Here is a 26,141-nt window from a genome sequence, read left to right on the forward strand (position 1 = left end):
AACTGTTCTCCCCACAATTATTCCATATATTGAAGCATTTTGGAACATAGAATATAGAAAATATTCATATGCTCACTTCTATCACATGTACACGACAAGCATATTCATCATCATTCTGGGAGTGTGGGTGCAGACATTCATATTGTTCTTCTCTGCCTTGTAGCTTACTGTGCATCTACAACTCTTTATGTATCTGGTGCAGAATTTGTGTTATAAATGTTCCAAAAGTGTATGAAAATAGATGGCAGAAAAGAGTTCTCTTCTATAAAGCTATAGATGCTGCTCAATATTAAAATAAGACCTGTGCCGCTCTGCTGGACGTGCTCAGGAGCAGTGGGCTCCATTTATCACATTTTTTTGCTCTGCCCGGCCAATTTACAGTTTTGGGCTATGTTGTGAAGTGTTGCTTCATCGATTCTACAAAAGCCCCTTCTGTGTGATTCTACAGTGTGCTTGTTAAATCTGACGCTAGGTAAAGACCCTTATCGCTCGGCGCTGGAAACAACAGACTCCTCCCTCATTTACAGATCTAATAGGACGAGTTAAAAAGATGAGGTCAATGGAGTAACTTACAGCTTCCTTGAATAATCGAGTGAGAGCGTTTGAGAAAGTATGGGCCCCCTGGAACACATAATCTTACTTGAAAGGCTTTACTTCTTAGGTACCTGACTTTACTTTCTCCCTTCCCTTCCCCTCCTGTCTTAGGCTATGTTCACACTACGTATATTTCCAGCCGTAGTGCGAACCGCAAATATACGCCCGTAGTTTTGAGGTTGATGTGTACGCTTGGATGTATACGATTTGTGGCCGCACAATGCACACTACGTATGAGCTTACGGCCGGATTGTATACGGCGCCATGAAAAATGAACAAGACCATTGTTTGCGGACGGAACTGTTCCAACTCACGGCCGCGGATTTCCATGCGGTTCCGTACGGAGTACTTATTTCAGCCAAATTGAACTTGATTTTTAGATCCAAAAGGTTCTGTGTGTTTTATTGGGTGGGCGAAGATTTTCAAGTAAATGACCTGTTTCAGATCGCTTCCAAACAAGCTAGGAAGCATAACTGTACTACGGCCGTATGTTCGCGGTTTGCCCGCATGTTCGCAATTTGGCCGGATGTCTATTTTTCCCTACGGTCGTAGTTTCAGCCGCACATGTCCGGCCACGTACGAACTACGGACGGACATATACGTAGTGTGAACATAGCCTTAGTTTGTATCTGTCTGGTCTATTTGTGGTCTATGAGGGAGATTTATCAAACTGGTGTAAAGTAAAACTGGCTCAGTTGCCCCTAGCAACCAATCAGATTCCACCTTTTATTTTCCAAAGAGTCTGTGAGGAATGAAATGTGGAATCTGATTGGTTGCTAGGGACAACTGAGCCAGTTTCACTTTACACCATGTTTGATAAATCTCCCCCTATGTTTATGATGTTTTTGTGTTAGTTTTTTTTTTCTCTCTACTGGCTGAGGATTGGCTAGTTATATGGACGGTGTTTTTTGGTTGGATATTGTAGTGTTCATTGTTGCTGATATACATGGACTCCTTAACAGCACTATAATTTTCTGTTCCCATAGATCGCTATGGATTGTTTTGATGAATGGGTAATACCTCCACTCTTGTTTAGTTGTGATTTGCCTTAGTCCAACTTGTTTGTAAAATTTTTAAAATGTGAATAAAAATTTACAATTTAAAAAAATAAAAATAAAAAATAAGACCATTGTTAGATTGTAACTAGTAACAGGCTTTAGAGGAAAAAAAACCTTGTGTTTGGGCTATACATACATTACACTCTTGGTCTTAGATTTAGTGGAAAAGAAAAAGAAAATCTCTTTCCTATTTTTTACTTGTCTTTTTAAGAAAACACTATTTTTATGTTTTGAAAGGACCATATCTAGAGTACAAAATGTCCTTGCACTGCAGATCTTCATCTGTTTTGAATTGTATATCCTTAAACACTGGAAGGGAATACTCAATGCGAGTGACGTCTTACAATTTATCCTATATACTGTATACACACACAAAATACCAGAAATTCTTCCTCACCGTGAGCAAAGAGACGGCTCCAACACTGCTCATTGTGCTGGAGTGTAATACCATATTAAGTAACAACTGGAAAGGTGAGATTATAATGCAAAGCACAACAACCTTCAGAACAGATGTGAATTCCACAAATATATTTAGAAATTCTTCTTGGTTTTTATAAGCAAACGATGTAAAATTTTAAATGTATCCTGCTGCAATAGAGGCCCTTTTACATGGGCAGATCATGGGGCAAATGACTGTTCCTAGAAACACTTGTTACTGTCAATTAGTCTGTGTAAAAGCCTTTTTTTTACTGTATCTTTATTACACAAAAATATTGCAAACATTATAAAAAAAAATAATAATTGCTTTGTACTTAAAAGGGTTAACCGGCTCAGACCAAATCCTTTAGTTAGAAGTATCCCCTGATGATAAGCTGATCACAGGGTGTCATGCCGCGAGGACCCAGAGCAATCAGTCAGGAAACCTGGCACCTGAAGGGAAATGAAGCCTTACACAGTTTCTCCTGAAAATAGTAGGCTGTCTGTGTGATGCTGGGCCATACTGGGGTATAGACACTTGTTGTAGCCACTCTTCCTTTAGGTTAATTATGATCTTATATTGGGGGGGGGGGGGGGGCTTCCTGTATAAATTCAGATTTCCTTAATAACATTATTGGAAATAGTTGGAGCCGCAAACACTAACCATTATGTCATTTGCTCAATATATATGTATGCTATGGCCAATCACATATAAAAAGTATAGCTTTTAGAGCTGTCACCAGTACCCAGAGCTGCACCTGCATCTTCAAATCACGTGGCCATCGTAGAGCCGCATGCGTGGGGCGACTGGGCATAGGACGGCAGATAAATATTCATGTTGAGCATGCGGCACTCTCCCCCATCCCGCTCTTGAAGCTATCACTACCTGGGGCCACTTTATATTTATAGAATTTATAGAGCAGCAAGGAGTGTTTCCCTGTTGCGCTAAAACATGCCTTGTACACGCAATGTCATTGGTGTAACGTTCTGTGTACAGGTTAACACCTTGAAACTAGTACACAAGCCAGGTGCTGGGTCAGTGATGTCATTCCATAACGTGACCGACATAAGGTACCCCCAAAGCTAGACCGAATTGCCAATAGAAGCCAGAATTTAAAAGGGCAAGTGTATTAAACTAATAAAAAAAATAAACTGTCCAACCCCTTTAATGTTACCTTTTACTTTCTGGCACTGTGATTAGGAACATATTACCTAATCTTATTGACCAACTTTGGGCAAGATCACAGCAACTTTTCCTCGATCTGGAGTTGTAACTATTATACCTGACCTACACTGGATCATTCGATTTTTTGGTTGTGTTAAATTGATGAAAGAACAGAGGTGTGAGCAGAAATGGGAGCTGTCACAATGAACCCACTCATTGTTTAAAAATATATTTTACTCATTAGGAACTATTAAAATCTGTGCTGAATGAAACACGTTTACAACCTAATCCACCCACAGATATCCACCATCTACTTCTGTACACTCAGTCGATGGGTTAATCAGGTGCATATTCTAAATTACCAATTTCTTGAACTATAATGTAGTGCTAGAAAAGAAGAATAATAGTTATTTTAGGCTGACTCTATTGGTGGAAATAATGGATTCTTAATAGCAAAGAATAGTTACAAATGTATCCAGTACTGTGATTCTCACATTGGAATTATCAGAAAGGTTATTCTGGCTATATTATTGAGGGAAGGAATATAAGCATTGATTTGGCCAGAGGATAAAATAAGAATTGAAGCTAAATCAAAAACACTGTTATACACACAGGAAAATTGATTTTAGAGGTCGTCTGCAAGGAAACGTTCAACTTCTTAGTTATACAACATAGCATCATTTAGGCCAGGGATGTCAAACTCAGGCCCTCCAGTTGTTGCAAAACTACAAGTTCCATCATGCCTGGATAACCAAAGCTTTAGCTGTCCAGGCATGATGGGAATTGTAGTTTTAAAACAGCTGGAGGGCCTGAGTTTGACATATACAGTATTATTTAGGCTGAAAATTTGCTAATCTGTATGTTGTGGGAGGAAACCTACCCAGGTCCCCAGCTGCAAGCCCACTGTGCTGTCTCATGATGCCATCTGTCCTCATGTTCTATTAGGGCACATAAATATCATAGTAGACCCACGTCAGCACCCAGTGAACCCAGGCAAATTCTGAGACCTCCTGGGAGGGCCCAGGCTGCCTCACTGAGGGGAGCAGCACTCTTTGCGTGGCAGCATGTAAATAATATGTATCAGAATGTAAAGAATACACCACTTCCTGCAGGGCATGCAACAACTGAAAAGTACTAGAAGACAAGTTTTCCCGAACAATGTTTAGAGCCCAAAGGAGATAGCTGCGGTCTGCTGCTTCTATTACACAGAGTGACAACAGCAGATAGTTGCTTTCTTAGGGTGGGTTGACACTACAGAATTCTCGCGGATAAACTCTGCGGAATTCTGTCGCCTGTCCGTGCGCCTATCCGCCGACTCAATAGACACCATTCTTTGGGCCGGCGTATTCCGCTATCCGCCGAAAGAAGTGACATGTCACTTCTTTTAGCGGATAGCGGAATATGCCGGCCCATAGAATGGTGTCTATGGAGTCGGCGGATAGGCGCACGGCCGTGCGCGCGGACAGCCAACGGAATTCCGCGGACATTATCTGCGAGAATTCCTCAGTATGAACCCACCCTTAGTTGTTTTTCAACATGTTAAAAGACTACGACAGACAACAATCAGCCGACATTGCTCATTGCCGTCTATTTCACGAAGCAATTATTGGCCGTAATGGCTGATAATTGGCTAAATACGGACGATAATCTCTTCGTTTAACCCCTAGACGACCCTGTGTGTACAGGTACGTCCAGGATCGTCTACGGGTGTTCAGAGCGGGGCCGCAGTTCTGGGTGCCGCATGTAGCCTGGGACCGCGGCTATTAGTGGGCACGGTCCGATTGCCTTGCCCGCTAATCAAGTAATCAGATGCAGCTCTCAAAGTTGACAGCTGCATCTGATTGCTTGCTGTCAGCCATCCCTGGTATCTCTAGTGGGGTGCAGCAGCCGAAAGCAATCCAGTGCCCATCTCATTGATCTATGCAGTATAACTATACTGCATAGATCTCAATGAGAGATCAGTGTGCCAATACTAGAAGTCCCCCAGGGGGGCTTCTAGTATAAGTGTAAAAGAAAAAAAAAGTGTTATTATTAATAAAATGCCCCCACCCCTAATAAAAGTTTGAATCACCCACCTTTTCAAATGTTATAAATAAAAATAAATAAATAAACATGTTTGCCTAAACTATTAATTTATTTAATTCCTGATCTCGCAAAAAAATCCCAGAGTGCAGAATTGTGCATTTTTGGTTGCATCAAATCCAGAAAAATTGTAATAAAAAGCGATCAAAAAGTCGCATATGCACACTCAAGGCACTGATAGAAAGAACACATCATGGCGCAAAAAATCACACCTTACACAGCCCCATAGACCAAAGGATAAAAGTGCTATAAGCATGGGAATGGAGCGATTTTAAGGAACTTATTTTTGTTAATAAAAGTCAGTTGTACCCCAGGGCAAATGGCGTAAAAGCAAATACCCCCCAAATAAAAGAAATGCTTTTTTTTTTCAATTTCACCACACATTGAAAAGTACAATTAGTGGCGCAAAAAATAAGGGCTCATGTGGGTTTCTTGGTGAAAAAATGCAAGTGCTATGGCCATAAGCGAAATTTGGGGGGGGCAGTGGCTCCTGGGCCCACACTGGCAGGGGCCCACTGAGGTCTCAGAGGCTTAATGCTGTCTGCAAAAGCTATTTCTTTTGCAGACAGCCTGCAGAGCGATGAGGAAGGAGCTGTGGTGACGTCATAAGGGGGTGGGGCTGAGAACTGGAGAGGATTCTTGTGGATGAAGGACCTGTGGTGATGTCATGAGGGGGCGGGGCTGAGAAGATGCTGGTGCATGAAGGACATGTGATCATTGTCCTCTTATATCTCCTCCTGTAATGTGATAGATAGATAATAGGAGATAGATAGATAGATAGATAGATAGACTAATAGATAGATAGATGATAGATAGATTAATAGATAGATAGATAGATAGATAGATAGATAGATAGATAGGAAATGGATATCTAACAGCTCATCACATATCTTGGATTGTACATGTATGATCACAACCAGCTCACCCCTTTGAGGTTATGTTCACACTGCGTATGTTTCTGCACGTAGTTTTGAGGTTGATGCGTTCGCTTGAAAGTATACGATATACGCCCGCACAGTGCACACTACGTATGAGCTTACGGCCGGATCGTATGCGGCGCCGTGAAAAATTACCAAGACCATTGTTTGAGGACGGAAATGTTCCAACTCACGGCCGTGGATTTCCATGCGGTCCCGTACGGAGTACTTATTTCAGCCCAATTGAACTTGATTTTTAGATCCAAAAGGTTCTGTGAGTTTTATTGGGCTGGGCGAAGATTTCCAAGTAAATGACCTGTTTCAGATCGCTTTGAATCAAGCTAGGGAAGCATAACTCTACTACGGGCGTATGTTCGCGGTTCGTACGCATCCGGACGCATGTCGATTTTTCCCACGCCGGCGTACACAATGCGGCCGGACTCATACGCAGTGTGAACATAGCCTTAATGTCTAAAAACTTATTACCTATACCACTATTATTTTTAGGCAAAGATAATCTGGTTAAAAGGGTTCTCCAGAATTAAGAAAAAAAAACATAGTTTCTTTCTTCCAAAACAGCGCCACCCCTGCTCTTAGGTTGTGTGTGGTATCACAGCTTAGCACTATTCACTTCAGTCGAATACCACACACAAACTGAGGACAAGAGTGGTGCTGTCTGTGGAAGAAGGCAGCTATATTTTTCTAATCTTAAGCACTTTAAATTTTTTTGTGGTTCTATATGTGAAATGTACAGAAGCTTCTTACACTGCTCTTTATCCTTATTCACTATGAGTAATGTAGAAGAATATTCCCTTTATTATTCAGAAATCCTTGTCACCTGCTGAGGTTCCCTATGAGTAACATAACCGGTTGGGGGCCCACTCAGACTCACTCGCCCCCCCTAGGCTAAACCCCTAGCTACGCCCCTGGCTATGGCCTTTTAAGCACAAGGAGTTAAAAAAGGAAAACGCAAAAATTTTAATTGGCCCGGTCCTCTAAGGGTTAATAGGGCCTTAAAGGCACTGTACTGTCTAAAGATATTGCAGAGATCCTTATTAGCAGATGAGCAATGCCAGCGGTTCAATCAGTAGAATCCTGGTGATTGGTTCACTTTAATGGTGTGAATTATGAGTACCGGTTACAAGTGGTGGCCAGAGGGGGCTGTTCTGGGTCCTGTTGTTTTCAATATGTTTGAAAGTGACATAGGAGGAGGTTTGGTGGGTAATGGTGTGTTTACACAGATAGATTTATCTGACAGATTTTTGAAGCCAAAGCCAGGAACAGACTATAAAAAGAGAACAGGTCATAAAGGAAACATTTCTCCTCTCTTCAAATCCATTCCTGGCGTTAGATTTATCTGACAGATTTTGGAAGCCGTCTGTGTAAATGCACCATAAGATATATCCGTTTGCTGAGGACACGAAAGTGTGCAAAAGGGTTGATAATCCCGGAGATGTCTATAATATAGAAAAGTTATATATGTATCATAATATAATAAGAAAGGAAATACTATAAGGGCAGACTAGATGGACCAGGTGGTCTCTTACTGCCAACAAACTTCTATGTTTCTATTCTTTTTTCTGAAGGATCCCCAACGTCTCCTTATCAGCTGAATCTTCACAGATCCAGACTCTGTGCCTTATAAGTGGCATATGCTAAGCATCTCTATTTGTATAAATGTCACAACAATCAAAAACTACAGTCTCAAACCTATTAGGAACAAGCTGTAAGTTACAAAGTACAGTGTTAGGCTATGTTCACACTATGTTTAAATTTAATTGACTTTAATGTAGTGCATTGAAGTCAATGTAATGACAGACATCCAATGCACACAGCGTATAAAATAACGGACGTTGTCAGTGCAGGTGTCAAAATAATGATCATGACAATTATTTGTGGATGTCTTTACGTCTTTTTGGTCGTATTTTTTTGGTGTTCACAGTTTTTATTTTTTCATCCTTCTTAACTAATTCTAGTACTAGAACAATGTACCAACAGCATTCATTGCACTGACGGGCTGCCAAACAGCAAAATGACGTCTTTCATTTTGACCTCAAAATGCCAGGCGTCATTTTTCCTTTTTCAAAGACGGGGAGGAAAGAATGTTGTGTGAACATAGCCTTAAGCTGTTCGTTGTGGTGACCTTTGACCAAGTCTTATGAAAAAGGATGTATAAAATACCATGTCAAGTAATTTTGCATGGTTAATCTGTTCACATCTTTGATCCCATTTTTTTTTCTTTTAATTCATGCACAAAACAAGATCTTTTATGGCTGCTTGACAGCATTAGAGGGTGTCTGCTAATGTTTTTGGTAGTTTAGATAGTAAAACAGATGTCAGGCAGATGATACAAAATCTAAAATCATCAGAAAAAAAATGAAGAAATGTTGCTTCCCCTTCTGCCAACTTAGAGGCTTTTTCAAGAATTTGAAATATGAATTACAGTGAAATTAAATTCTTTGAAATCTCACAATGATCACAGAGTATATTATGTACATGTAGGGGGAGATTTATCAAACTAGTGTAAAGTAGAAATGTCTTAGTTGCCCCTAGCAACCAATCAGATTTCACCTTTCATTTTCCAAAGAGTCTGTGAGCAATGAAAGGTGGAATCTGATTGGTTGCAAGGGGCAAATAAGACAATTCTACTTTACACCCTTTTTATAAATCTCTCCTGTAGAGTACAGATAATGCACAAAATGACAAAGAAAAAAACAAAAATTGACCACATCTTTATTAGACCACACATAAAAAATGAAATATAAAAAACTATACATACTAGACAACTAGGACACTACTATAACAAAATATGTGTGTTTTGGATGCATTCATGACAAAGTAACCCTCTAACTACAAAGTACTCATACAATCATGCAAAGTAAAAACATTGCCCTAAAGGGGTTGTCCAGGCTATTTGGGAACTTCTACTTTCATGTCCTCAGTTTCTGTCTGGTTTTGCAAGCTCAGTTCCATTGCAATGAATGGAGCTAAATTGCAATACTACACATAACTTGAGAACAGAAGTACCATGTTGGCAAAAAAGTAGCTGTGCTTTTTCTAAACCTGGATAACCCTTTTATCTACTGTTTCTGTAATGCACAATGCTATGGGCACAGGTGTGGTATAAAAAGTATGTACAGGAGCAAGGACTCCTGTATATCGCTGTACTTCTTGCTTCTGTACTGTAGTGATCAGTTCTATATACCCCCCGTATGGCAAAGTACATTTATTGAGCTGGGTCAGAGATCAGCCTGCCCAGTGAATGTAAAGTAATTAGCTATGCATAATGTACATGCTTGGCTACTGACATACACTTGGGACCTGTGGTAGGGCTTGGTGCCAACCTGAAATCTGAAATGTCGCAATGTGTGTGGACAGTGGAAAAAAAAGGGTATTTCCTGTATGATATCTCACATTATTTCTTATCACTGAGGAGATGCCTGATAAGCCTATTGATGGTTTCCACTGACAAACAAAACAGTTACTGTTCTCGCCTATAACACATATGAATTTGTACAAGCATGTTAAAATACATAGTTAAGGCCTATGTACCCAGAGTCTTTTTTGGCAGACTGATGGCCGTCTTTTAGGGCGGTCGTTATTTTGTAACAATGATAATTATTTGTACAATCTCCAGCCCCACAATGACGGCCATTCTAAAAGACCACTATCAAAGGGCTAAACCTCAAGTGAGGAAAGCTATGTGCACACCATTAACATGGCATACCTTATTTTTACTGTGTTAAAAAGCATAATCAATAAGTTATTCACTTTTAAGCTATGTTCACACACAGTATTTCCATCAGTCTTTTTTCAACCAAAAGCAAAAGTGGCTTGAGAACACAGAAACTGTGAAAATCTTTCTATTATAATTTTGCTCTGTCAGTCCCACTCATGGTTTTGGTTGAAAAAATACTAACCAAAATACTGAGTAGAATATATGTGTGAACATAGCCTTATATAATATGTCTGGTTCATGAAACTTGGGCATTACTTGCTATTTCCACAGTGAAATATACAGACTCCAGAATTCCAGGTTGAGATCAAAATTCCACTGAAGCATGAGCACCTCTTATATTCCGGTTGCAGTGATGTGTGCTGTCTTCATGTGACTTATTATCTGGGAGAAATATGACAATTGTATTGTGGATTACAACTAGAAGCCTTCTAAAGAACACATGCTGTGATGCTTTGTTAAGAGGAAACTCCAGACTTTTTTCTTTCTAACAATATCCTGTACGTAAAAACATGAATTGTTAATGATTCAAATTCTAGATCTTTTATGGCTGAAGGGTGTTTTACCTCCACAATAGGATAATTATCATTTATCTCATTCCAATATCATCAGATTTAAGAATAAAAAAAAAACATGATTTGATTATTCCTAAAAAATACACAAAATAACAACTTTAAGGGTAGCTTCACACACACCGTATTGCAGCGGATTTTATGCTGCGGATCCGCAGCAGATTTGATCAAAATAACTGAACATGGCATCGAATCTGCACCATCAAATATGCTGCAGATCCTGTACGTGTGAATACACCGAAAAAGAATAGGCAGAAAACTTGCTCCTTCCTTTTTCTTTCATCCAGTGCATCTGAACTGAAAAATGAAAATATAGCAAAGGGATTTCTCCTGCCCGTTTGTCCACAACAACACAGCCAATCTATGTGTCTCCATGGTAACAGACTACAAACTAGCACTGTGCACTCTAGGGCCAGATGGATGGCAGTATGACTACTATATATGATGGCAAGATCAATTTCTTGTAAGCTACAAAAGTATGTTAGAAAGAAGTAGACGACTAGTAAGAGTATGACTGTAGCATCTGACTACACAAGGTTTGATTCTAATGTGAAACCGTTCACAGCATGAGGCTGGGTTCACACTACGTATATTTCAGTCAGTATTGTGGTCCTCATATTGCAACCAAAACCAGGAGTGGATTAAAAACACAGAAAGGCTCTGTTCACACAATGTTGAAATTGAGTGGATGGCTGCCATTATATTTGCTGTTATTTTAAAACATTGGCTGTTATATTGAAATAATGGCAGTTATTTACCATTATATGGCGCCCATCCACTCAATTTCAACATTGTGTGAACAGATCCTTTCTGTGTTTTTAATCCACTCCTGGTTTTGGTTGCAATATGAGGACCACAATAGTGACTGAAATATACGTAGTGTGAACCCAGCCTAAGACAGGATTTCTACACACAGACTATTTGTAAATGTACCTCATTTTGCATTCTAGATGCAATGGAATAATGGCTGTGAGAGTGGAAATATGCTTTCAGAATTATATACCTGAGAAAATCATTGTCTTTTAGAATTCACAAGTCCACATATATAATAGTTAAAAAAATACATAATTATATACAGAAAATGATAATAAATAACATTTATTAAAACAAACAATTATTGCAGAATGTCTGATTATCAGTCTGAATCAGAAGTCTGTGTTGAGATCCTGTGCTGATTTTCAAGGCATTCCTTGAGTTTATCTTCCGTCAAGGTCAGTCGGTGTTCCAATATTGAAACCGTCTGTAAAACAAAGTTTTTACTTAGAAACTGGTATTAACATCCCTTTATCCTTTTATAACAGCACATTCTGGCGAGGGCTTACAATCTAAGTAGTTCTGTATTTAACAGAATTCTACATTGGAAAAATAAAACAAAAAACTTTAGGCCAACAGCACATTGTTGGCAAGAAAGTACATTGTGTACAGCATGTTGTGTACTACTGAGGCAAGCCATTAAAGTGACATTGTCACCCCCTTTTGATATGTGCAGTTCTCAGCACCACTTAGAAGTTTACATGCTGTACAGTTTATATATACTTGTATAAAGCATGTCTTTGTTGCCTTTTTGGTCAAATTGCTTTTTATCATTGGTGGATAGTGTCAGCTGCGTGAGGCTCCACTGGCTGTTGTGTTCCAGTCTTCCTTCCTACGTCGGCGCCATAATATCCGTATCCATAGATAAGGATACAGCAACGTCACTGCCTGACCATATCTGCGCAACAGATGATGAGTCCCGGCCTCCACTGTAGTAGGAGCGGCCCATTCCGATTACATCAAACTACATCGGGGAAAAACTATGAAGCAGACATAGGCAGGAAGAATAGGTCAAAACACCCAGTGAAGCCCTGCCCAAAAGACACTGTCCGCCAATGATAAAAAGCAATTTTGACCAGAAAAACAACAAAGACATGTTTTGACACCAAGCGAGTTCCATGCATAACCCCTATTCTGATTCTGGGATTGTGAACGGAACTTGATCAGCATGGACATATCAATAGTTACTCAATCTTTAGGTGGCAGGAGCAACTGCATGCCAATCGAGTAAAGATGCCGAATTAGAGTGCAGGGTCTCATGAACAACATACATACCAACCTGAGTCAAGATACTTAGCTGATCCACAATATGCTTCAAGGTGCTTCTAAGTGGAGAGTGGGAGGCTGGTTGCTCATCAACCAGAATTTTTTCTTTGTGTCCTCTCCTCTTTGATGTAGAAGGCTGTTGTGGAGAAGGCACACTGTCACTGGTCCTGGAATTCTCAGTATGCAGAGCGTGCATCTAAGATGTATAAAGATAGACAAAAATGGAAGTATATAGCAGAGAGTGTATTAAGCGAGATGCACCAATAAGCAACTTTTCTAGTTAGCAAGCCCTAATTTCCCACTGCAAGAGAAACAAAGGCCCAGATTTATCAATCGGAGACAAAAATGTGTCCAATTTTGTTAAAAAGGATATCCTGCTTCAATTAAACTGCTGCTGCTGTCCTTGGGAAGATCATAAACAGCCTATTCTTACCTTTCCGCTCTCCACTGGTGTCCTACATCACCGTTGGGACCTGGCTGAACAATCTCACCTCCACTTCCAAGATGGATTTGTTTAGGAGATGACAGCCTGCTTAGTCTATTGCAAACTGGGACAGCACTGCAACCAGTCACCTCAGAGACTAGTCTGTCTCGGAAGTGGGTGTGGGATCGGTTAGCCGGAAACCAGATTATGATGTAGGATGACACTGGGAAAGCATAGAGCAGTAAGAATAGGCTGTTTGCTATGTTCTCCCTGAAGGCAGCAGCATATTGAAGGGTTCATTTGGGCAGAATACCCCTTTAAAGGGGTAGTGCGGCGCTAAACAATTATTCACAAAATAACACACATTACAAAGTTATACAACTTTGTAATGTATGTTATGTATGTGAATGGCCCCCTTCCCGGTGTTTCCCCACCCCCACGCTAGACCAGGAAGTGTGGTGCATTATACTGACCGCATCTCGTGTCAACCCCCGTCCGCCATCCTGGGACAATGACGTAGTCTTCAGGAGGCCGGCTGGAACGCTCCAGCCGTCACTCATGCCGGCCCCCCTCTGCCGTGTCATCAGCAGCTCAGCCGCGATTGGCTGAGCATAACTGTGCTCAGCCAATCGCGGCTGAGCACAGTTATGACGCGGCAGAGAGGGGCCGGCATGAGGGACGGATGGAGCGGTTCGGCCGGCCTCCCGAAGACTAAGTCATGGTCCCAAGATGGCGGACGGGGGTCGTCACGAGATGAGGTGAGTATAATGCACCACACTTCCGGGTCTAGCGTGGGTGGGGGGAAACATGGGGAAAGGGGGCATTTACATACATAACATACATTACAAAGTTGTATAACTTTGTAATGTGTGTTATTTTGTGAATAATTGTTTAGCGCCGCACTACCCTTTTAAAGTCATTTTACATGGGAAGATTATCAGCAGGCATGAAAGCTCACAGTCAATATTTGGCCAGTGTAAATAGGGCAGCAATCAGCTGATGAGTGAGAAATCTCTTGCTCATCAGCTGATCGCACCTTTCGTGTGACCATTAAAATAATCATTGCTTGGCCTCACATTGTTCTATGTAAATGTTAATGTGCTGCTGCTGTGATGAAGTGAATAGGTAATTGAGTTTTGTTATGGTTTCGCAAATTTGGTGTTCTTCGCCTATTATTGCGGCTGTTAAAGGCTGAGTAAAAGGGCGTATCAAACCAGAAAAGTGCTACGAGCAGCCTTGGTTATCATGGTTATGATTAAGGGTGCTTGTAGCATTTGAAAGGCTTTTGCGGGGAGCAGGTTGTACAGTATGCACTTTTTTGGTGAGCTACAATAAAGTTTGGATTTTATTTCATTGCACGCTGGACTCAAGTCTACTTTTCCAGATTGATACAGGCATTGGAGTGGGAGCACCAGCGGGCAGTGAACAGCTGCGGTAAGCTGGCTAATCCTCTATACTACTGTGTAAAAGGGCCCTTAGACAGATAGCAACCAACCAACCACATCTCAGATTTAGTTTCTCTAAATGAGCTGTAACTGGTTGCTATCTGGGACAAAAATCAGACACATTTTTGTCTCAGATTAATAAATCTGGGAGACAGTGTTACATGGGTCCATAGAAATAAATGTACCATCCATGTAAAGCACAGATTAGCTGAAGTCACGACAATGTGAACTGCTCATTGCAGCTGCTGTCTCCTCTGGCTAATAGAAGGATGTCTCTATCTTCCACATGAAGATAAACATCAAAAGATACTTCTAGTATCCCATAAGTTAATGGCCATTCAAACAGACTGGCTGAATAAGCCAATTATTGCTGCATGTAATGGAGGCAACTATCAGCTGATGACAACGATTGTCTGTTTAGGTCTGGACGTTAAATCATCAGCCGCTGACTGCACATCGCTATGTGTAATAGCGGTGCGCCGCTGACTGCCAAAGATTGAACACACTGTTATACGTTACCTCTCCAAGCTCCCTGTCTTCTTCTGCCCTCTGCTTGCTTCCTGGTGGCTGCAGCTTGAAAACAGGCTCTGAGCTGAAAGGCCACTCAGCCACCGGGAAGCAAGCAAAAGGTTGTAGACCAAGAGCACGCAGAGGTAATGCATAACAGCTTAGGGCAAGGGCTGCACAGACATCACTAATGATGTCTGTGCAGCCCTTGCTAATCGATTATCGAGCTATGCAATAGGCTCAGTAAATGATCGCCAATGTAGCAGATCAGCGGCCATTTACATTATTGATCAGGCCATTATCAGCCGATCTAATAGGACCCTTAGGGCCCTATTCCACCGGACGATTTTGAAGGTGGCACATCTGTGGGTAGAGTTCATAATGTACAAATGAAAGTAGGTAAAGACATATAAATGTTTAAATAATAAAAAATGCATGCACATATTGTAGTACTGTACATGTTAGTATTGCAGCCATGGCAGCATGCACCTATACAGTTATTACATTTTGTGTGGAGGTGCTACTCGCTGTTTATTTTACCTTTTACACCTAATCTATGACAGGCATTCTTCAGTCACTCACCTGAATGAAAGTGCTGCCCAATTCCCTCCTCAGCTCCCCCCCCCCATTCTAATCTTCTTAATTCCAAAACACCCACTCTTTCATACGAGTAGCTAGCAGTAAGGCAAGAAATGACTCAAGAACATGTGAGAAGCACAAGAACATTTTGACATATGAATTAGTCTGATAAATGCTCTAAAGCAGAACAACAAAGCCCTTTTTTTTCAATGGCTGCAGGAGAAATGCAGAATAATACAGCACTCATTGAACTAAATCCACCATCCATGTAATGCATAGTGCCACCAGTGAAACCTTGGTATACAAGTAATTAGGTTTGAGAGCGTTTTTCAGGACAAGCTAACAATATTCAAAAATTGCAACTCTGTAAAAGAAAGATTTCTTAATACAAGCCCCCCTATTTCCCCATCCTGATACTGTACGCTGTCATTCTAACCCACTGCTACCTGAACTCTGCCAGTGATCAGACTCCGGCTCTCCTCCGCTGCCCGTCTGCATCGCCCTTCACCGATAGCTGCTCAAGACAGCTGCCACTCGTACCAGCTGGTAAAAGCACTTTATCAATACAGAACACCTTACCTATCTAATTTTTGGGTTGTGGAACAAATTTTCTGTATTTCAATTACTTGTTATTGCTTTGCTATACAAGTGATTTGGATTACAAGCACGGTCCCAGAACAAATTATGCTCGTAATCCAAGGTTTCACTGTATCATAAAACTGCTATTGCTGTAATTACTGTAATAAATCCGTCCAGTATAGAGAATAGATGGCTATATGAAATATTTAAATATTTTTGTTCCAAGGATGTCCCAATTAACTTGACTTGTATGGTAAAGAAAAAACGGTTTCCCCTTTAGGCCCAGTCTAGGTTTTGGCTTAAAAGAAATGTGTGCAGCAACTATACTGCAAAATTGCAGAACTTCTTGTATTCTCTTACTTTATCTATATTTACAATGTCAAGACAATCTCATTTTATATTACTAGACTTAGGGCCCTATTACACGGAGCGATAATCAGCCCAATTTATCCGATTATCGCTCAATGTAATAGAGAAAACGATGAGCTGATGAAACGATCAACTGATGGTTGCTTTAGGCCCCAACCTAATATTATCAGCCGCCAACTGTGCATGGCTACATGTAATAGCAATACGCGGCTGACGATTCTGCAAACAGACATTACCTATCCATGCTCCAGGGCTCCTTCTGCAGTCTGCTTCTGAATGACAGGCCGCTCTGAAGCTGCAGTGTACGGGACCCAGAAAGAAGCAAACCGCAGGAGGAGTCCTGGAGTGTGGATAGGTAAGGTCTACTGTTTAAACAAGGGGTGCAAGGACATTGGTAACAATGTATGTGCAGCCCTTGCTAAACAATTATCAGGTCGTGTAATAGTCCCAATAAATGAGCGCTGATTTAACACATTGGCGCTCATTTACAGTATTCATCGGGCCCTATCGGCCCATGTAATAGGACCCTTAATGATTTATAGAGTACCTGTACCCTCAATAATACAGAATTTGCTTTAGTAGACTGCTTTCGAAGGCAAACAGCATAGTCAAGTCAAGTGTATAGGCAGGTTATTTCACCTCAATAAGCACTTGGCTACTAATTGTTTCAGAAGTCTAACATAAATCTAAAATATACATGTGTGTGAAGGATGGTCAGATGCTATAGTAACAAATTTACAAGTGAACATGGGAAGAACACTTTGCATTTGCTACATAACAGAGTACACCACATCCTGGATGTGCAACAGTGTCATCCCTGACCACATCCTCTTAGTATTTGTTAGTTCTACCACAGAGATAACAAAGGGCTGGTTGTACTTCCTTTCCTAAGAATAAAATACCTTGACTGCATAGTCATAAGAGTACTTCAATGTGTATTAGCTTGACAACAAAGAACTACTGAAAAATTTCCACCTTACGCTGTTAACAGATAATAAACTAATGGCCTCTTTGCATCCGTTTCTCTGCTACATTTCTCTATTCACTAAAGAGACATTATTAAAATTTCAGTTCAGATTCTTTAGTGTGTTATATACCTTGGCAGTGCTAGTGGTTTTCTTTGTAGGTAAAGATAACAGAAACCATTTGAAATACTAATACTTTTCAGTTTAAAGTGTACATTTTAGGTACTTGTATGTACATGGGCATCAGTATTTTTGGCAATTATATATCTTGTATATGGCATTTCCACCAGTTTTATTACGTCTGGAGCTTCCATCCCTAGTTTTCAGTTTCCCAAAAGTTAGTGGGTAGAGCCTATTTTTTTTATGGCTCCCATACACTCCACAAACACAGGAGAGCAAAGGAGGGTATTTCTCTTTACTATGTGACTATAGATTTGGCTCAGAATCAGCATAGAGGACATTAAAGAACATTACTTAGTAGTGTAAGCGGCAATCCAGCACCGAGGAGCAAATATTCTTAAAGCGTAACTGTCATTTCAGGGTCATTTTTCTGAAAACATTAAATATCAACAGTACAAGCGATTTTAAGAAACTCTGTAATAGGTTTTATGTACTAAAAGAGTTTCCTTCTGTACTGAAAAAGCAATCTCCCAGCCTCCCCCCTCACATCAAATGAAGCAGGATTTCTGTCTCCATTATGTGGCTATGGAGAGGGGAGGGGCTGTTAGGAGTGACTGAGCACGGAGCAGTCCTGCAAAGCACAACACCCTGCAATCTTCTCTCAGTAAGTTCATAGATAAGCACTGACCTTTCTGACACCTCAATCCAGCGTATTAGGTGCCCAGAGAGTCTACAAACAGCTGACCTTTATGTCACCTCTTCCTGCTCCCTCATCTCCCTCGGCCCCTCCCCCCTTCATAGGCTTACAATGGAGAGAGCAGAGCCCGTCTTCACTGGCTTCTCTGTAATGAAGACGTGTTTGCCTGATAATGCACAGTTAAGAAGTTAAGAAGGCTGGGAGATTGCTTCTTGAGTACAGAAGGAGGTTTTTTGGCTGATGAAACCTATTACAGAGTTTCTTAAAATCGCTTATACTACTGATTTCTGCAATAAAAAAAAAAACATGACAGTTACGCTTTAACCCCTTCGTGCTGCAGCTAGTTTGGGCCTTAATGACCAGGCTAATTTTTCAAAATCTGACCTGTCTCACTTTATGCTCTTATAGCTCAGTGATGCTTTAACGTATGCTAGCGATTCCGAGATTGTTTTTTCGTCACATATGGCACTTTATATTAGTGGCAAAATTTGGTCACTACTTTATGTGTTTTTTGTGAAAAACATCAAAATATCATGAAAATTTTTAAAAATTTGCATTTTATGAACTTTGAAATTCTCTGCTTCTAAAAAAAGAAAGTCGTAGCACATAAATTAGTTACTAAGTCACATTACCAATATGTCTTCTTTATTCTGGCATAATTTGGTAAACATATTTTACTTTTTTAGGGTGTTACGGGGCTTAGAAATTCATCAGCAAATTATCACATTTTCGTGAAACTGATTTTGTTAGGGACCAGTTCTTTTTTTAAATGGATTTAGAAGTCTGGTATCCTGAAAACCCCCATAAGTAACCCCATTTTGGAAACTACACACCTTAAAGAATTAATCTAGGGGTATAATGAGCATTTTAACCCTACAGGGGCTGGAGGAAAGTATTCACAATTAGGCAGTAAAAAAAATGGAAAATTAAAATTTTCCAATAATATATACGTTTAGATTAAAGTTTCTCATTTTCAAAAGGAACAAGAGAAAAAAAGTACCCCAAAATTTGTAACGCAGGTTCTCCTGAGTACAATGGTACCCCGTATGTGGGCGTAAACCACTGTATGGGCACACAGGAGGGCTCAGAAGGGAAGGAGCGCCAATTAGCTTTTTCAATGCAGATTTTGCTGAAGACGTTTCTGAGTGCCAGGTGCGTTTGCAGCGCCCCTGTAGTGCCATCAAAGTAAAATCTCGCCATAAGTCACCCCATTTTGGAAAGTGCACCCCTCAAAGAATTCATTTTGGGGTGTGGTAAGCATTTTGACCCCATAGGTATTAGAGGAAAGTATTCAAAATTAGACAGTAAAAATGAAAAACTAAATTTTTTCCAATATTATGTTCTTTTAGTTTGACATTTCTCAATTTTATGAGGAACAAGAGAAAAAAAAGTACCCCAAAATTTGTAAGGCAGGTTCTCCTGAGTGAAAAGGTACCTCATATGTGGGCATAAACCACTGTATGGGCACACAGCGAGGCTCAGAAGGGAAGGAGCGCCAATTAGCTTTTTCAATGCAGATTTTGCTGAAGAAGTTTCTGAGCGCCAGGTCCGTTTGCAGCGCCCCTGTAGTGCCAACAGAGTAAAATCTCCCAATAAGTCACTCCATTTTGGAAAGTACACCCCTCAGAGAAATCATTTTGGGGTGTGGTGACCATTTTTACCCCACAGGTATTAGAGGAAAGTATTCAAAAGTAGACAGTAAAAATGAAAAACTCAAATTTTTCCAATAATATGTTGGTTTAGTTTGAAATTTCTCAATTTGACGAGGAACAGGAGAGAAAACGTACCCCAAAATCTGTAACTCAGGTTCTCCTGAGTAAAACGGTACCCCATATGTGGGCATAAACCACTGTATGGGCACACAGGAGGGCTCAGAAGGGAAGGAGCGCCAATTTGCTGGAGCAAAACTGCAGCTAGTAATGGTTATTAGAATAGCGCAGTTACTAAAATAAAATTAGAAAAAAAATGAGATTACAGGTAATGTGGGGTGGTTACGGGCAACCTGGGGTGGTTATGGGCAACCTGAGGTAGTTACAGGTAATCTGGGGTGGTTACGGACAACATGGGGTGGTCACGGGCAACCTGCTGTGGTTACGGCAACCTGGGGTGGTTACGGGCAACCTGCAGTGCTTACAGACAATCTGGGGTGGTTACGGGCAACGTAGGGTGGTTACGGGCAATGTGGGGTGGTTACGGATAAACTGAAGTGCTTATAGGTAATCTCGGGTGGGTACCTGTAATCTGGCATGGTTACCGCAATCTGGAGAGGGTCATTGGCAATTTGGGGTGGTCAGAGGCAACATGCAGTGGTCAGAGGCAACCTGCGGTTGTCGGAGGAAACCTGCGGTGGTCAGAGGCAACCTGCGGTGGTCAGAGGCAACCTGCGGTGGTCAGAGGCAACCTGCGGTGGTCAGAGGCGACGTGAGGTGGTCAGAGGCAACGTGGGGTGGTTACAGGCAACGTGGGCTGGTTACGGGCAACCTGCTGTGCTTACAGACAATCTGGGGTGGTTACGGGCAACGTGGGTAGGTTACGGGCAACCTGCAGTGTTTACAGATAATCTGGGGTGGATACGGGCAACGTGGGGTGGTTACGGATAAACTGAAGTTCTTATAGGCAATCTGGGGTGGATACCTGTAATCTGGCATGGGCACCGCAATCTGGAGGGGGTCATTGGCAACGTGGCGTGGTCAGAGGCAACGTGGCGTGGTCAGAGGCAACGTGGCGTGGTCAGAGGCAACGTGGCGTGGTCAGAGGCAACGTGGCGTGGTCAGAGGCAGCGTGGCGTGGTCAGAGGCAACGTGGCGTGGTCAGAGGCAACGTGGCGTGGTCAGAGGCAACGTGGCGTGGTCAGAGGCAACGTGCGGTGGTCAGAGGCAACGTGCGGTGGTCAGAGGCAACGTGCGGTGGTTACGTGCAATCTGGGGGGTTACATGTAATCTGGCGTGATTACGGGAAACCTGGGGGGGTTATGTGCAACCTGGAAGGGTTACAGACAATCTGGGATTGTTACTGCTAAACTGAAGTGCTTATAGGTAATCTGGGGTGGGTACATGTAATTTGGGGTGGTTACGGGCAATCTGGAGGGGGTCACTGGCAATTTGGGATGGTTACGGGCAATGTGCGGTGGTTACGGGCAACGTGCGGTGGTTACGGGCAATGTGCAGTGGTTACGGGCAACGTGCGGTGGTTACGGGCAACGTGCGGTGGTTACGGGTAATCTGGGGAAGGGTTAGGGGTAATTTGGAGTAAACTGCAATTATTACTATAATAAAAAAGTGTGTGTTTTATTTTTTTGTATGTTTGTCACTTTTTGTACTTTACACATTCATTTTCACTGTATTACTATGATTACTGTGATATTTTGTCGCTTTAAATTTTCCAGAGTTGGCTGGTTGTGAAGCGCATACGCACTTCATAACCAGCCAGGACGTCGAGGAGGACGGAGCTCCAGGATCAGGTGAGTATATGGGGAAGAGGGGGGTGACTGGGGGACGGGGGTGACAGGGGGGGTGACAGGGGGGGTGGGGGGGACATCACTTGTTATCCCCTGTCACCAATCATTTATGGTGACAGGGGATAAAAAGTGCCGGCGGCACATGGTACAAGCGATCAGCGGTATATAGTATATACCGCTGATCGCTTGTACCGGGACCCCACAGGGGGGTCCCTGATGACTGCCCCATGCTCTCCGCTACCTCCGGTGGCGGAGAGCATGGGGCTTTCATTCATTTAAACTTTTCCATCCCTGCGAACAAACATTGTTCGCAGGGATGGCGGCAGCCATCTTGGAAATGATGGCCGCCGGGGGAGGGGGGTTAGTTATCGGGGCACTAGGGGGGTCTGATATACACTTATTTCATCTCCCCCCGCTGTGGATTCACGGCGGGGGGAGATGAAAGGCGGCGGCGGCACCGGTAATCCCCTTTACCGACGGCCGCCGCTATAAAGTTAATAGCGGCGATCGTCGGTAAGGGGGGGGGGGGGCGGGACGGACCCCACACACTGCCCCAACCCCTCAGCAACCTCCGGTAGCTGGGGGGATGGGGTGGGGGCCGTCCCGGCCCCGCAGCCTTATACTCTGCCATCGCCGTAAAAAGCTGAGGGCAGCAGAATAAGTCCCATTAGTGACCACCGTAAAAAGCCGTATCGGCGGTCACTAAGGGGTTAATATAACTTTCAGCAGTGTCTCTCCAGTCACTCCCCCCCCTTCTCCATATTCATCTATAGCCCATATAAACTGATCCCACAGGGAGGGGATTCATTGTAGTAAAGAATTAAAGTGGGTCATCTCATTAAAGATTAACTGTTATCCCCATACGTCACTTCTTGACGGCCGCTAGGGCAGTCATACCCAGACACTGGAAATCCACAGCCCCCCCATCCATTGCGGAGTGGGTGACCAAAATTGACTTTTTGTTTCGCATGGAATCCCTGATGGCGGAGGATCACGACCGGGGATCCAGGGTAGAGCGATTGTGGCTCCCGTGGTCTTCTTTTAGGGAAAGTCAGGGCCTTGCAGCATACCTAACATAAATTGCTCTTAGAATGCCTTCGTGGCCGCCCCAGCCGATTGGTTCCTACTCCTCTGGATGGTGTTCTGGTTCCCCCTCCCCCCCCCCCTTCTTTCCCCTTCCCTTTTTGTACCTGACCTCCTGGACCTTCCCCCCACCTGCGCCCCTCTTATTCTTTCTGTATCCTTACTCTTTACTCTTCCTATTCTTGGGGTCTCTGCCCAGTGTTCTCTTGTTTGCTCCAGATTGTTGTGCCACTGGCGCCTTAGTTATTTGGGGGCGACGTAAGATTTTAGTGCACAACTCACACTACCGCAACAATGAATTGTAATAACCTAAATGTTATTTTGATGTACACCATGGCGTTTTCTTTACCTTGCATATAGCGTTGCCCTCAGAGTCCGCAACATGACTTTACCACATGTTAATACTGTTTATATGCATCTACTGTGGGAACTGCGCTCCCCCTCTGTACTGTTCTTTTTCTTATCTGTCATATAAGTAAAATTCTCCATAATAAACCTTGATTTACAAAAAAAAAACAAAAAAAAAACTTATCCCTATATTATCAGCTTCCTGGAATTATGTAGAAAGTGTATGGTAACGTGACCAAAAGTCTCTTCTATACTTCTATATTTGTATGGCAACTAGGCCACCTGTAAATAAGCCACCATCCTTCACACATACATACATACATACATAATCCTCCCAGGGGCGACAATACTTTAACCTGGCTTTCACAACCTTTTGCAGAAGTGTCAATTAAAATTAAAAGGAGCCCAAGCAAGTTAACAAAGCATTTCCTTATTATGTGTGGTTATAAACAAGATATTGGTTCTAGATCCAATTTAAGTCTGATCCTAGTTTTCATGCACTTTAAACAATATGACCATTTCCAGGACTGTATGAAAATAAAATCTCCGATCATTCTCGGCATACAGAAATACGGCTTCATTAAAAAAAAAAACATTCTAAAAGTGTACAAAAAAAAAAAGTTTGCTGCAATTAAAAAAAAAAAAAAATGTAACGCCATGGTTTACTAGTATGAAGTAAGGTAGCGTGAGCTGACTGAAGCAATTGTAAGGCTGTAGATTTCCAAAGGTGAGAAATTCCCTAGCAGACAGCCAAGTCTAAATTTAACAGCTCAGGAAGGATAACACTCCAACACTTACATAAATTACAAAAACACTGAAGCACACAGTAAGTGCTAAAAATAACAACGTGACCTGTACAATTAGAGCGGGAAAGCTATGGAAACTGGTCAGTGCCTACAGTGCCCGAGCTAGAAAATGTCATGGAAATAGCACTATGATGTATTAACAATATGTATACTAAACAAGATAACTGTTATAGGAGTCTACGTAGCCTCCGAAGCTATCAGCATTACCACTTTTAATTAAGCTTTAACATTTTAATTATTATTATGGAAAAATCTGGCAGCAATCTACTGTAAGACCAGGACTGCTCAAACACTGTTGCTTATTTGTTTATCTATATACACATACACACACTTCACCCATCAGCGTTGTTGCACTGATTACGGCAGTGCCCTTCATCTGGAGATCTGCCGCCCTGTTCTGTAGTTTTGGCTGGGTTTCGTTATATGTAGATGAGCATGTTTAGTACACCGAAGGCGGGTCTAGCACCCCCAATGCACTAAATTCTCCTCCCATTGATGGGCATCAATGGAAGAATTCTGTGCACTTCGGGCGCTACATATAACTCTACATCAGCTATACATCACCTAGCACAATACCAAAGTATGGATGGAGTGGTGTAAAGCATGCCAAGATTAGACTCCTAGGCAGTGGAAACATATTCTGTGGAGTGATGAATCATGAGAGGGCCCAACTGTTATGAATCCCTGTCTAGGTGACAATGGCAACCGATGAAATAAAGCAATTTTACTGCAGAAAGAAGAAGCAGACAAGTGTAATACAGGTATATATCAAATGTGCAGCATCTAAACTTGTAAAAATGCAGAGAATCACTCCTAGAGTAAGAGGGTGACAGTAATGCCTCAACACACCAAGCTTTTTTTGACAACTGGGATGACAGTTTGACAGTCCTTTTCTGATCCACCATGACTCTACCCCAGTGCAGATCTCTCACCCCAGTATTATCAAAAACATTTGAGATGAGCTGGAACAGATAGCTAGCAAAGCCCTTTTATCCCAAAATCGGTGGCTAACTTCATAAATCGTGTAGAAAGTCATTCCATAACAGTGGAAGTTGTTATTTATCAACAGTGGCGTACCTGTAGCAGGTCTTACATAAACCCCTGGCCCCATGCTGGATTTACTAAAAGGCTCACGAGGCAGAGACTGCATGGCAGGCGCAGAGATCTATACCAGCTTCAAAGCAAACATAGATTTCTGCCATGATTTACACCTCATCATGATAAATTAGGCAAAGGGGGAAACACCTCTTACCTGCCTTGCTCACCCCATTGCCTGTCTATGAGGGGTGCAGGGTCTTACGCCAGAGAAGGTGCACATTTGGTTGGTGCAAAAAATACTGCCTATTGTATTGGCCATGCAGCATATTTATGGGTAACGTCAACACGCTTATGCATATTTGGCACCAAGCACTATGTATTTGTTGGTAAGCATCTACTAGAAATCATTGAGCTATGCTTTAAAAAAAAAAAAAGCATAGCATAATTAACAACGAGTTTCAAAGTTTTTTTTTTTTAGGACAATAACTGCATCACCTGTCGAACAGACCCCAGGACAGATCTTAGATTAAAAGCAGCTATCCAAAGCGGTCAGATTGTGGGTACAGAGTTGCTTTAAGCACTAAGTATAACAAGCATGAATACTTCCTGGAAATCTACCTGTCACAGCATAACACCTAGAACATTCACCTACTATGCACGCACTGACATGATGCTAAACAAATATGTCACATCCTAATATGCCAGACAAAGTTACTCATCTAAATATACGTGTCATGTCATTGGGTGAAAAAGTGACAAGCTTACCTTATCTAGGTTTAATGTGCATATACACATCCATAAATAAAACTGTATGAGCCATTGTAAGGGAAATATTGGGGTACAAGTCCAAGCAAGGGGCCTAGGACCACCTGGTACCCTCTGACCCCACATAAATTTTACTATGAACTTTAACCCACCATGTTTTGCTAAAGCTTACATGTGCCTGCATTGTTATGATAGCCTGCTGCACTTGGCTATGACGCACTTATAGGGAACCTATCACACAGGGGATCAGGACAAAGCCCACCCTACCCCATAATAGAGATTTTTATACCTGTCTCTCACAGTTGAAGTGTAGCAATGAAAAAATTTAGGTGAGAAAAC

General features: G+C 41.9%; 1 protein-coding gene across 3 annotated transcripts in view; it reads right to left on the reverse strand.

Moving 5' to 3' along the window:
- Positions 1 to 11,429: 11,429 nt before the first annotated feature.
- Positions 11,430 to 26,141, reverse strand: part of POC1B (POC1 centriolar protein B) — a 61,019-nt gene continuing 46,307 nt past the window's right edge. For all 3 annotated transcript variants that reach the window (XM_069955729.1, XM_069955734.1, XM_069955725.1), the window contains 2 exons: positions 12,634 to 12,816; positions 11,430 to 11,781 (listed from right to left, as the gene is read on the reverse strand). In XM_069955729.1, the coding sequence (XP_069811830.1) occupies positions 11,677 to 11,781; positions 12,634 to 12,816 (288 nt within the window). In that variant the 3' untranslated portion in view covers positions 11,430 to 11,676. The remainder of the gene's footprint in view (positions 11,782 to 12,633; positions 12,817 to 26,141) is intronic.

Source organism: Dendropsophus ebraccatus, chromosome 1 (genome assembly GCF_027789765.1).
Source record: "Dendropsophus ebraccatus isolate aDenEbr1 chromosome 1, aDenEbr1.pat, whole genome shotgun sequence".
Taxonomy (NCBI): domain Eukaryota; kingdom Metazoa; phylum Chordata; class Amphibia; order Anura; family Hylidae; genus Dendropsophus; species Dendropsophus ebraccatus.